The sequence below is a fragment of the Schistocerca cancellata genome, chromosome 2 (genome assembly GCF_023864275.1).
Source record: "Schistocerca cancellata isolate TAMUIC-IGC-003103 chromosome 2, iqSchCanc2.1, whole genome shotgun sequence".
NCBI lineage: Eukaryota > Metazoa > Arthropoda > Insecta > Orthoptera > Acrididae > Schistocerca > Schistocerca cancellata.
Window position 1 is genome coordinate 862,321,443 of NC_064627.1, and position 13,835 is coordinate 862,335,277.

At 45.3% G+C, this 13,835-nt stretch overlaps 1 protein-coding gene across 1 annotated transcript; it reads right to left on the reverse strand.

Annotated features, from left to right (window-relative positions):
- Nucleotides 1-761: 761 nt before the first annotated feature.
- Nucleotides 762-13,625, reverse strand: LOC126159399 (proline-rich protein 36-like). The gene is made up of 4 exons (XM_049916518.1): nucleotides 13,574-13,625; nucleotides 10,102-10,597; nucleotides 4,840-5,109; nucleotides 762-1,146 (listed from the first exon to the last, which is right to left on the reverse strand). Exons 1-4 carry the CDS (start codon nucleotides 13,623-13,625, stop codon nucleotides 762-764), a joined length of 1,203 nt encoding a protein of 400 aa, XP_049772475.1.
- Nucleotides 13,626-13,835: the final 210 nt, after the last annotated feature.

A 13,835-nucleotide genomic window follows, 5' to 3' on the forward strand; every position in this document is an offset into this window, starting at 1 on the left:
CAACCTGGCAACCTGGCAACCTGGCAACCTGGCAACCTGGCAACCTGGCAACCTGGCAACCTGGCAACCTGGCAACCTGGCAACCTGGCAACCTGGCAACCTGGCAACCTGGCAACCTGGCAACCTGGCAACCTGGCAACCTGGCAACCATCTGGTTTGGACAGTTTTTGACTCCATTTGAGTGACAGCTATACTAATGTCATTTATTCAACCTAGGTAGTTATTCAACCGATGTACTTATGACCCAACTTCAGCTACAGTTCATGAAGGTAAAGGAATATACAGAGCTTAAACAGGAAGCATTGTGAGCCTCTATCATCAAAAACTGCTCCCTGAAGTTCCTTTACTTCTCAGGTCATTGTACTGGGATAAATTACAAGGAATGCGACTAGGGACATTACCACTCAGTTTCAAGTGCAGGAAAATTTGTAGATGTTTATTCCCCACAGACGAGTTGTAAATTACACATGAAGTACAAAAATTGGTTATTTTTAAACAGCTTTGCAAAGGGTTAAGCCACTAAAAATTATCGACAAAGTTTTGTTTCTTTCTTCGTGCTCTTGGTACTGACTTATTAAAACTAACATTTCTGGAATTTTATAGAATGTGACAAATGAGCTCAACACGAATTTACTTTCATCTGTAGGAATTATCGTCAATAACATTTGCCAAAAGCTTCGTTAACTTATTGAAAAATTTAGAGTAAAGTTTAATGAGATTTTAAAAATTGATGGTTTACATCTAAAACCAGTGCGCAGCCTTCACTTGCGGCCCCTCTTCGGCATGAGCCCGTAGTGGCCGGCTGTGCTCTTCCGCTTCGAGGCCCGCCTCTGCTGCGGCCCTGGCGAGTCCTGCCCCAGTGGCCCCTCTGCCTCTTCCTCTGCCCCTGGCTCTTGCTCTTGGTCACCGCTGTCCTCCGCCAGCGCTGCCCCGCCCTGTGCTGTCTCTCCTTCAGTTTGCTGCTGCTGCTGTGGCTTCTGCTGCAGCCCACCGAATGCCGAGGAGGCCACCGCGGCTAGAGCCCCGAGTGTCCAAGCAGGGGGGCCCACCTCTTGTCCCTGGCCCTGTCCTGTCCCCTCACCTGTCTCTTCACACACTGGATCCTCTGACACTTTCTGCTGCTCTTCAAGTGGCTCTTCTGGGAGGCTGTAGGAAGAACAACGAAACGAATCAATATTTGAAACACTTCACTCCTTTGGACGCAGCTACTGGTGAGATTTTCGCTCCTGTATGAAATCTATCTGAATTAAGTACCTTATGTTACAGGAACTGTCCGCAAAGGTTGTTCTGGCTTAACGACATCCGACCTACTACCAAGATAGGCACAGCTTTCTGGACAACGACAACGCTGAATGTTTCTGGCTCAACCTTTACTTTCAGTGCTGTCCACAGGCAAGGTAGGTGTGGCATGAGGAGGGGGTTGGTCTGGGTGGAGGAAAGTTGCTCTAGTGAACTCAGTCATGTTAAGAACTAGCTGTAAGAGCTGGATCCAAATTGTTTGGAAATTTGGAAAATGACCTGAAGAAACTATGAGGTAGAAAGTATGCAGGGTATTTGAGGAGAGTTCTAAAAGAAACAGTGTAGTGAAAAAACTTTGTAGGAGGTTGGAATTTAAACTACAAAAACGATGAACACTTTAAAATCTGTTTCTTTAATGCACTTCTTTGAAAACGTACGAGAATTTTACAGTCACAGTAGTTTCATACGATATAGAAGTTTTCTGAAGTGAGCGAACGTTTTATGTCAACATCTCCTCTTAGATCATTCAAAATTTTCTGTAACAACTGGATCACGCATTGATACCTTCCTATAGTTTCAAAAATGAGTAAAAATGGACGTACAGATATGTATATTTCGCAAATTGATTTCCGTTTGGTACAACGTCTATACAGAACAGTATTTATTTCAAGAGGGAAATTCTTCGTGTTTCGATATGCTCCTTCCAGACAATTTGATTATGTATTGCTGACACCTTTTTCGAAGCTAGTAGTTCCAATAAACGTGTTGACCCATTTTTAAGGTCTAGTTTTTTTCTTTCTTACATTTTTAACTGTTCCTGTGGCTTTATTTACAATGTTAACTCAGTATTTGCTAGCTACAATTGTATCCATCAATTTTTACTGTCTTAGATGGAACAAATGCTTTTCCTCAACAGAAACAGTAAGTAGAACTTCGCGAATGCGTAACCTTTTCATCGTCAAGATCGCTGCCATTGTTATCCATCTCCGACATGTGAAATGTGGAGCAGTTTATCTCAACACACGGAAGCGGTTGGTTAGTTATATTCCTCCGTGATGGAACAGAATATGCTAAGCACTAGAGATGCGGTGCAACGGAAGTATGTTTAAAATTAGGTGGCCTGATAAATGAGGTGGTTCTGCACAGCGTCGGCCAAGGAAGGAAGACATGGGAAACACTGAAAAGAAGGACAGGTGATAACATGCGCTAATACATCAGATAATAACGTTCAAGGTACTAGGAGGTGGCCGTACATGGTAAAAGCCTGAGAGGAAGACAGTGATTCGAAAACATGCAGCATGTAACGGATAATTTAGGATGCATGTGCTATACTGGGAAGTGGTTGGCGGGACAGGAATTTTGAGCAAACTGCATCGAAATGGTTAGAAGACTGGTGACGTAATGGAATGTTATTTCACGTGGTATTTATTAATAGCTTTATTACAATTAATGTTTCAAAATTTCTGTGGTCTATAAAAATGAACCATTCGAACAAAGTTTAATTTGAGAATAGGTACAAATTTGTATAAAATTTCCTTTAAAATCAGTAACGAGTTGCCTAAGAGCATTATATGTTTAAAATTTCTTCCTCCAGAAAGTACTAAGGACTGACACGGTTGAGTATCACATTCTTTGAAATATGCCATTGAGAATAGTGCTTACGTGCAGCAACACCTAACGGCCGTACACACAGCTGTTTGTACAGCAGCTGTATGTCAGATCGCAGGCCAAGAGTATCAAAGTTTTATGATGACGAAACAAGCTAAGAGTGTCTTTGGAGAGGTTAAGCGAGAGATGAGTCCGAAAAGCATTGTAGTGCCAAAGTGTAACAAGACTCTTCAGTACTGGCAGCCTACCCTGAGTGGCTGCGATTTCAAACTCCTGGGACCACAGGCGGACGAGTGCTCACGTCTACCTTTGTTGGCATCTACATCGTTACTCGAATTCGCACTGAAGTGCCTGGCAGAGGGTTCATCAAACCTTTTTCATACTACTACTACTACTACCACCACCACCACCACCACCACCACCACCACCACCACCACCACCACCACCACCACCACCACCACCACCACCACCACCACCACCACCACCTACTACTACTGGTTCATCAAACCTTTTTCATACTACTACTACCACCACCACCACCACCACCACCACCACCACCACCACCACCACCACCACCACCACCACCACCACCACCACCACCACCACCACCACCACCTACTACTACTACTACTACTACTACTACTACTACTACTACTACTACTACTACTACTACTACTACTACTACTACTACTACTACCCTACCATTTCACACTAATGGCGCGTGCGAAAAAGGAACACCTAAATCTTTCCGTTCGAGCTCTCATTTCTCTAGTCTATTATGATCATTTCTCCCTACGTAGGTGGGTGTCAAATATTTTCCCATTCATAAGAGAACGTTCGTGATTGGAATGTCGTAAATGCTTACGTACCGGTCACCTGTCAGTCCTATGTAGGCGTATCAGGGGTGCCAGATCACTAACTGCCAAGGCCCCACACTTACACAGCCTCCACCAGTATGAACAGTCCCCTGCTAACACGAACGGTCCACACAGTAATGAGGTTGTGTCTATACCCGTGAACATCCATCGGAACGATACAGTTTGAAACGAGAGTCATCCGACCAGGCAGCATGTTTCCCGTCAACAATCAAATGTCTTCATTGTCGGGCTCAGGCGAGGCGTAAAGCTTCCTGTCGTGCAGTCATCAAGGGTACACGGGTGGGCCTTCCGCTCCGACAGTCCATATCGATGTTTCGTTGAATGGTTAGCACGCTGACACTTTATGGCCCAGCATTTAAATCTACAGGAGTTTGCGGAATGGTTGAACTTTCACACAAACGGTTTTCTTCAGTAGTCGTCGGTGCCGTTATTGCAGGATCTTTTCCCGGCCGCAGCGCAGTCTAGATCTGATGTTTTACTGGATTCCTGATATTCACGGTACAGTCGTGGAACGGTAGTACGGGAAAATCCTCACTTCGTCGGTACCTCTGAGATCCTGTGTCCCATAGTTCGTGAGCCGACTGTAACACCACGCTCGAGCACTATAAAATGTTGATAACCTGCAATTTTAGCAGCAGTAACATACGTAAAAACTGTGCCAGAAACTAGTTGTCCTATCGCTACCGACCGCAGCGCCGTAATCTGCCTGTTTACATATCTATTTGAATACGCATTCCTATACCAGTTTCTTTGGCACTTCAGCGTAGTACGTTATTTGAAGATGTTAATTCACCCATGTCCCTTTGAGAAGTAAACAACTTTCACAATCCCTACGGCTTTGTGTGTGTGTGTGTGTGTGTGTGTGTGTGTGTGTGTGTGTGTGTGTGTGTGTGTGTCAGGGATTCTATTCAATCTAATGTATTATGGAAATTAGCTTCCGTGTCATAGTTATCAGTAACAGACCTTTCGAAATGAACTCTTGCAAGACGACTCATGCGTGAAATAATTGTTCAATATGAAAGGTGTCCTGAATGGTCAAATGTGATCAGACCAAATAGCTGGAAAGCTATTAGTCCATGTGTGTAGAATTATGAGGAAAACTCTGCTCACTTACCCTCTGAATGCCGATGTCTCGCCGGCGGATGACCGGAAGACGCCTGTCGCGGAGCACGTGAACAGGCCCTCAAGGTCAGGCCCCGGGAACAGACCGGCCTCTTTCTCCGCCTCCTCCTCCAGCACGCTTTTCCCCTCAGTGCCCTCTTGAGGGATCTCAGGTTCTGGTGGCACGTCCCGCAAACTCCGGCCCTCAGCTCTGGAGGGGCTGGAGGCGGCGCTGGAGGATGGCCTGGAACCCGGCATGCTGCCCTCCCGAGAGCAGGGGGCACTGTGCAGGAAGGACTAGGCTATACTGACTGCTGACCACTTCCGAGAACAGCTATTGCTGTGTCCTATCTATTACCAAGTTATACGTAACATCTGCTTACTATCTTATCTAATCGACAGTGAATGTTTTAGATTTCCCTAACCCGACTTAGTCATTAGAGGCATTTAAGTCATTTCCGACAGGATTATTCTAACTACTAATCTAAATTGATGGTATGGAAAAGTACAGTTATTAGGGCACGCCTCTAATACAGGTAATATACCTTACAAGGGACCCTCCCCATCGCACCCCCCTCAGATTTAGTTATAAGTTGGCACAGTGGATAGGCCTTGAAAAACTGAAGGCCTTGAAAAACTGAACACACATCAATCGAGAAAACAAGAAGTTATGTGGAACTATGAAAAAATAAGCAAAATATACGAACTGATTAGTCCATGTGCAAGATAGGAAACATTAAGGTCAATATGAGCTCTGGAGTGCTATGGTCCCGTGGTTAGCGTGAGCAACTGCGGAACGGGAGGTCCTCGGCTCAAGTCTTCCCTCTAGTGAAAAATTGGTTATTTTCAGTTTATGTGACAGTCTTATGTTTTCATCACTTTTTTGGGAGTGATTATCACATCCACAAGAAAACCTAAATCGGACAAGGTAGAAGAACCTTTTTACCCATTCGCCAAGTGTACAAGTTAGGTGGGTCGACGACATATGGTCGACAACATAATCCTGTCATGTGACGCACATGCCGTCACCAGTGTCGTATAGAATATATCAGACGTGTTTTCCTGTGGAGGAATCGGTTGACCTAGGACCTTGCGATCAAATGTTTTCCGTTCCCATTGGAGAGGCACATCCTTTCGCCTACTAATCGTACGGTTTTGCGGTGCGGTCGCAAAACAGACACTAAACTTGCTACAGTGAACAGAGACGTCAATGAACGGACAGATCATACCTTTGCAGAAACAAAGAACGTAAGGTTTTCACTCGAGGGAAGACGAACCAAGGACCTCTCATTCCGCAGCTGCTCACGCCAACCACGGGACCACGGCGCTCCTGACGTCACTCCACCCTTTATGTTGCCTATGTTGCCCATGGACTACGCAGTTTGTGTATTTTGATTATTTTTCATAGTTCCACAACTTCTCCCTGTTTTCGCGATTGATGTGTGTTCAGCTTTTCAAGGCCTATCCACTGTGCCAACTTATAACTAAATCTGAGGGGGGTGCGATGGGGAGGTTCCCTTGTTAGTCGCCAGCTACGTATCCGTTTAATGGGATCAAGTACTGGAGAGACCAATTCCAACTAATGTACACACACTGGACGGTTCCCACTGCTTTGGCAGATGGCAGCTCAATTTTAGTCAAACAAGAAATTGGGAGCGACCTTTGGAACGAGTCCGACAGAGTCACTGAACCATTTAGCAATACAGACTCGCTGGCAGCAGTTCACGGAACTGTGCAAACTCACGTCGTTAATATTGTGAGGTGCTCGGGGTGACAGGAATACTCCTACTGTACGCCTTGTACTGTCCAGTATGAAACAACCTTACGGATCTTCCTGTAGCTATTATTCACATTTGTCAGCGGAATAGTTCGGCTGAGACTGGTAATATAATTCTTAAGGCTTCTCACTGGTTTTCAAACTGTGCCAACGATCTGACCGTTTAAGAACTCCAGTGCGTATGCTTCTGCAGTGTTCCTGTACCCCATGGCATGTTTAGTCAGACGATTTAAAAAATTGACTGCCCATCCTGCGCATATGCAACACCCAATATCATTACTGTTGCCCAGCAGCAGTGTCACATACACTGCATTTACTACCATAATGCTTTTAGTTTGCTGCTTTACACATCGCCTAGCTGCTGCAACGATTTTATCACATTCGTTTCTAACACCATTCCTAACTTGCCCAATGCAGCTAAAACATATGCCAAATACCAAGGTCCATGGAACAGGCCCAGGTGTCACAATACGGAGTCTTCCACTCTATTGGTGGCTGTTCTGCATCCAAGGGGCATTGCGGCCTCAGGCGGTACAGACATGGCTACAAGGTTGCCTACATGACAGGCGTAAACATTATGACAACGCAGATCCGGTCAGGCTCACCGAAGGCGCCAAAACCACCAGAGGATGTCGATGTGGCTGCACCACTTTACAGCAGCAGGCACATGCTGTGAAGTAGATTGTGACAGTACCACCCCACTCGCTGGGCACTGGGGGGGAGGGGGGGGGGGCATACAACGCAACAGTAGCAAGTTATCTACGAGATGCACGCGTCACTAGGCGCTCTACAGTGGTCTGCAACTGTGTACTTTGATACTTAGAATATGGGACGACCATACTAATTCTTTTAGGACAGTCGCTAATTATTAGCGAATTTTATTGCTTTTGACTTATGCGCTCCCTAGGACTCAACTTTATTTACTATACTGTTAATAGATTTGATGATTCAGTTGTTCAAATCCGTAGTTTTATACCCTGCCTCAGACCAACTTCGGTGTAATATAATACACGGCGACGCCCGTCAGAGCAGGTTCCCGCTCCATGCCAACCACACGTGTATCCCAAACACTTCGCATGTAGCTGTCACACAGCACATTTCACATTGTGTATCACCACAACTCAGGCAATCTGCACATGCAGAGGGTGTCACTCTCGCAGGACATTTGCAAAAGAGCACATGTAATTAATTCATCTATAGCTCCATCTACATGAGCTTTCTGCAGTTCATACTTACATGCTTGGCGCTAGGCCTCCGAGGTATTTCTCTACGATTCCACTCGTGAACAGCGAGTGGCAGAAACTAACATCTTTCCACGCGAGCTAAGATTTATTTTATTACGAATAACGTAATTTAAAGTCCCTGGGTATTTCAGTTCACATCCTTTCAATTTGTTTCGTTTCTCGTATGACCGAAAGCTGCTGGTTTCCTTTTATTACTTCGGATAACCTCAATTATATACATTCAACTGCCACTTATGGTACTACACATTTTTTCTTTATCTTTACAACTGAATTCCGATGAATAGACGATAAATAACAGTATGTTCTGCAGAGACACTAACAGGGCTGTCTAAATTTCCTCTTCTTTCTATACATTATTACAGCGGCGAGCCCCTAACACCTTTCTGGGCAACACTAGATGTCACTTCTGTTCTACTCGTTGAATTTATCAATTGCTACACAGTGTCTGTTCCTAAACCCTACTGTCAATCGACGTTAGTGATGTGCGGGTGTAATTCAGCACATTAATCCAGTTTCCTTTCATTAGTACTGGTGTTACCTGTGGCATGTTTCGTCAAGCGAGCATACTCTGTTGTGCTATCAGGTCCGGTCGACTCGCTTTTATTAAATGACTGAAGTTGCTTCGCTGCACAGGTAGTATTTATTTCACTCATGCTTGCAGCTCTTTCTTGATTCGAGTTATGAAGTATTTACTTAGTCGTTGGTGAAGTAATTTATGACTGTTTCGTAACTTTGGCCTAGTTTCACTGTCGTCGGTATTACAATTCCTGTCGCACAGTGGACGTTTTTACTGTATTTACCGCTGGTATACTTTACGCACGACCCAAATTTTGTGCATCCTTTTAAATCTGGCGTGCTTTTTGTGTCCTGGAGGATTATTTCTCTTAATTTATCTGGTATAAATCTGAATTGCCATCGATACAGTTTTTGAAATTAAGCTAGATCTTGTCTACGTTTATATCGCTAGTTTGTAAAGATACGAGACCTAGGAAAGCGTCAAGAAATTCTCCTTCTTTGAAGAAGTGTATAATTTGAATTTATTCTTTGTGAATGTGTCGCTCCAAGGACCATGATGTCCTTAATCCCAGTTTCTGTCATGATGCCCTACTTAGTTAGGGTTATTTATTACCAACAGCTGCTGTTTGTTGTAACAGTTTACAACATCGAGTGGGCTCGGGAACTAATAGATGGTTGGCTGGTGGTTGCGGTTAAGGGGTTCAAACTGGCCACCTATAGACAAGGAGAAAATTTATACCGTGCTCTCCAAGTTGGAGGATAGCTCATCGTCAGACTAAGGAGGTGGTCTCTATGGGAAGTACTTGGAACCATATTTAGACGATTACGAGAAGTGAGTGACCAGATAATCCAGTTTATGACAAGCAAGGAACGCCCATGACTGTGTGTGGGGGGATGCTGTTTTAATTTGAAGTGACCCAGTCATTTTGAAGATGTCTGCACCATCTCCCAACTTGTCCTCTTCATTCTCTACGAAGAGTTAAGGCTCTATGGCCAAAAAATCTCTGCCCTTGTACAATAGAGAAATTGGGAGAGTACACCTCTACTTGTCTTACCATTATGTTGCTGACACGGTAAACTCTGAAGGAAACATTTTGGGGTTGTACCTCTGCAGTGAACTACTTTCCTTCTGAAGAAACTATTGACGTCATACGACCACCAGCAGGAGTGAGCTTCATGTGCAGGCCATGTGCCAGAGAAATGGCTCAGAGCAAAAGGGCTCAGACGAGTACTATGTTGGCAACAAGCTACAATTTACGAGCAGCACACTGAGTATAGCTTACGAAATTGCTTTGGAGGTTGCTCTTATACCACAGTATGTGAATCATTTAGTGATAACATGTTCCCAAAATTTTACTTATCGATTTTACTTAATTGTTCTAATGACAATTACAGATCCTTCAATTTCTCTCGAGACTGGACACGCTGGTGATCTTAGGTTACTGGTTTGTAAGTATTGAGTTGTTTTTAAGTACCCAAGCACAGTTCTTTTATCTTTCGTTATTTTCGTCTGTGTATACTACAAATCTTGTGTTTGTTGCTTTGTCTTCTAGTGATCTGTGTAAAAACGGAAAATGGTAAGGAATGAAACATAGTATGTACAACCGATGGCTGTAACTATACCTTCCATCAGGTATTGGACAGCGATTGCACCGCTGTCTTTCCCCCACCCTCCCCCCCCCACCCCCTGCCCGGGCTCGTCGGCCGCTAGTCAGACCGTGTCGCCCCCTGGACCCACCTGGCTGACCAGATCTCGTCGCTGGTGCCGGGGGAGAACATCTCGCGCATCGCGTCGCTCACTGTTGGCGACGGCGGCGACGTCGGCTGCGACGTTGGCTGCGCGGGCGACGTCTGCTGCTGCGGCTGTGCAGGCGACGTCGGCGGTGACGGCGGCGCCGACGTCAGAGGCTGCGGCTGTGCGGGCGACGTCTGCGGGGACGGTGGCGCCGACGTCTGCGGCGGCGCTTGCGACGTCTGCGGCTTGGGCGCAGCGATCTTTAGCTGCTTTAAGCTCCCCCTGACGTCGCGCGTGTCTCCCGAGGACTCTTCGTGCAGCGACAGGTCTCGCGAGCTGCCGTCGTCGGAGCCCTCCTGGCCCTCGCTGGCCGGGCTGGACGAGCTCTCCGGGGTGGACAGCTGCCGCCGCAGCAGCAGACGCTTCTTCACTGCGTCCTGCAAGCGGCTCTCTAGGGTGAACGCCCTGTGAACAAGACCAGCCTCCTCACTAATTGCATCTATGACCAGGAAACACACAGAATGGTCAGAAACTGTCTGAGAATGAAGTAAGTGTTGCAAGGTAGGTCGTGCTGAGAGCTGAAGAAAATTTCTGTATGGTGCGCCATTTTGAAGTTAACTAGCATCGAATTTCACTAATTCAAGTGCCCTGCCTATGGAATTAGTGTCAGCTCTCATAGCAACTATTATGGCTTAAACTGTTCAACCTTAGGCTTTGGTTTTGTTGTTACTGTCCCATATCCAGTTGTTCCGTCACTTTTTCCGAATCGGGGAACGAAATTACGAACACGTTTCAGTACACCAGCTGTGACAGGCCTCTAATTTGCGTGGACATTGGCCGCAGCGCCCAATTTGACTGCTAATTGGAATGGTAGAACAAATTTTTATTTATATCTGAGCACCCGAAACCATCTTACGAACGTTGCCGACTGTTCCTGACCATCCTGCACACACAACGGCTGTAACGTTTCTCTGGGAAACTATAAAAATCAAAAAACTAAATTTTCAGTTTTAATGAAAGTTTGCGCAGTTGTGTATCTGGAAACTGGTTTATCCTAAATGTGTGTTAGTTTGACAGTTTTAACACTAACATGTAACAACTGAAAAGTTGAACGTTCACTACAAATTCTTGCTAGAAGGTAACGAAACATTGAAAGCTGCACATATTTTAAGCCTTATTCATTGCAGCAAGCGTAACCGAAATGCTATCTTGAATTGCTAACAACTTCTCATTTTAAGTACAAACACATGAACCATTTCATATTCCACTTGACAAATCATTTTCCAGTCGTCGTGGAGCGCTCAATTTCAACTGACCTGAAATATACTTTGTCCATTTGAGTATCTTAACACTTCCTGTGGTATTGCTTAACGTTTTCACTGTCACATGCAGCGTTCATTATAGTTGATTCACACAGAACATAACTTCAACCGAATCCCATTGAAACTGTTAGAAGAGTTATGTCAAATTATCGTTCTTTCAAACTCTGCCTTAAATGTAAATAGCGTTCTATTAAATGTCTAGATCGAGTGTTCAGTGTGATGGATTTCATACCCTGCCTGATTTTTTACATTCATTCAATACATTGCTTCCACATACCATAAGATGTCCGATTTCAGTTTCTCGGAACAGGGTGGCACACAAAATTATTAAAGAAAAATATCTCTTTAGTAGCACACCACCTATAAAAACGATGTCAAATCTTGATGTAGCTTAAATAAATTCGAAAAATTTGGATGGATTCTTTCCTGGGCGTCTGAGAACCTGAACTACCTGTCGAGAGAGAGAGAGAGAGAGAGAGAGAGAGAGAGAGAGAGAGAGAGAGAGAGAGAGAGAGAGACCTGCTCCTTTAACATGGGGGAAAGGAGGCGAATTTCTCACTGGGGTATCCACTTGGCCAGTTGCTCGAATCTTGCAATACAGAGATCCGTGGAGCATGCAGATGACAATGGTCCAGTGTTTTACTGCATGTGGATGTGACGGCAGGCGCGCTCTTAGTCAAGGTTCCAGTCCACCCCGTCTGACTACCAAGATAGTATCACCCTATTGTGCAGCACAGATAAACCCCTCACATTACCACCTGCCATGGACTACTGAGTAATGCAGCACTGTGTTCAGCGATGAATTGCTGTTCTGCACTATCCTGTATGTCCACTGGCGATCAGGACAGTGACTTTGGGACAGTCTCCCCACCCCCAGAGTCCTCAGTGATGTTACATCTGGTCAGCCATCAGATACAACTTCAGGTGCTGGCTGGTAGTGATCGAATAAACTAATGGCAAAATGCACGCGAGAAATACACTTCTTGTGTTGACCTTATGCAACAGTATCGAGGTATAATTTTCCAACAGGAAAATGCCTGTCCACACGTGGCTGTTTTGTATATGAACAATGTCGATTATGAGGTACTGCCGTGGCCCGTAGTATCCCCAGATCTGCCTCTAGCAAGACCAATGTGGGACCACTTCTGATGTTGGTTTCGTCCTAGTAGCAGTATCGTGGTTATCTAGGACCAGTTACAGCAGTTTTGTACTAGCTTGCCTCGGGAGAGGCATGACTGCTTTAACACCATTCCCAACCTAATGTGCATTAATCCAGGCCAGAGACCACAATTCCGGTAAGAGGGTACTTTGCAGCACGTTCTCTAAATCTATTTTGTTGTGACTTTAATACCAATACACACCCTCCCAACTCCTGGAATCACCTTTCGCTTCCCACACCCCTCCTGGCTGCTGCTAGGTCATGCAGTGGGTGTCTGTAGTAAGCGGCGCCAGGGCACTGCCTGTCAGTTGGCGCTGCTCCTGCAGTGCTAGTGCTCACGCACTCAAACCACCACAAATTTTTTTGCCTTGTGTGAAAAATGCTGTGTTCCACCGTCGTACAGAGGCCATGTCAAACTTGGAAAGAGCTGAGATTCCAAGAAGGCAACACACTGTAATAGCTCGTTCTTTAAATATTCATGAATTCTGGAGGTAAGCAAAATGTGTGTATTCTAGCCCCAACAAACTTATTTCACTGGTAACATGGGCTGGTTCTGACTTACAAACACGTTACTAAACCAAAACAGAAGTTCAATCATATCAAGGAATCTGATGAGGAATAAGAAATATCGATACAGATTGAGATCATTTTCAAAAAGTTTTAAGTAGTGGCCAAAAGTGTTTAGTGACGTCAAATCAAGCTTTTATGACGTACAATTTGTGATTTGAAGAAAGCAATTTTCAGCCGAAGTAACCTGTCTTGAATACGTTGATTGGTCGCTGATTTATTCCGAGCGCGGTTGTATGAATAGGATCTGCCACAACCCTCATAAACCTTGTGTAAAGGTCATCACGACTGTTCAGCTTTGTCGAGACAGCGGCCATCTCCGCTTACAGTTGGTAGTTCACGCGACACGAGACTGTTTCGTCGTTCCTAACATGGCCGACAACGTCTTACTGGTGCAGAGAATGAACAGAACGTTGTCTGCACTAACCCCAGTTGCCAGGCATCGATGTGCTGCCTAAGCTGCGGCGACGTTTAGACATGTCGTGCAGCTGGAATCCCCGATCTCACTGCATAATCCGATGCACGACAGCTCACTGGCTCATCACTGGTGGATGGGTGGTTGGCGTACAGCGTAGGATCGCAGTCCGTGGTGGGGAAGGAGAAAGTGAACTGGCCAGTCTTATCTTCCCTCACGCCTGAGGCCAAAGCGACCAACAGCGTTCAACGTCTGGAAGCGATTTGTTTTGCTT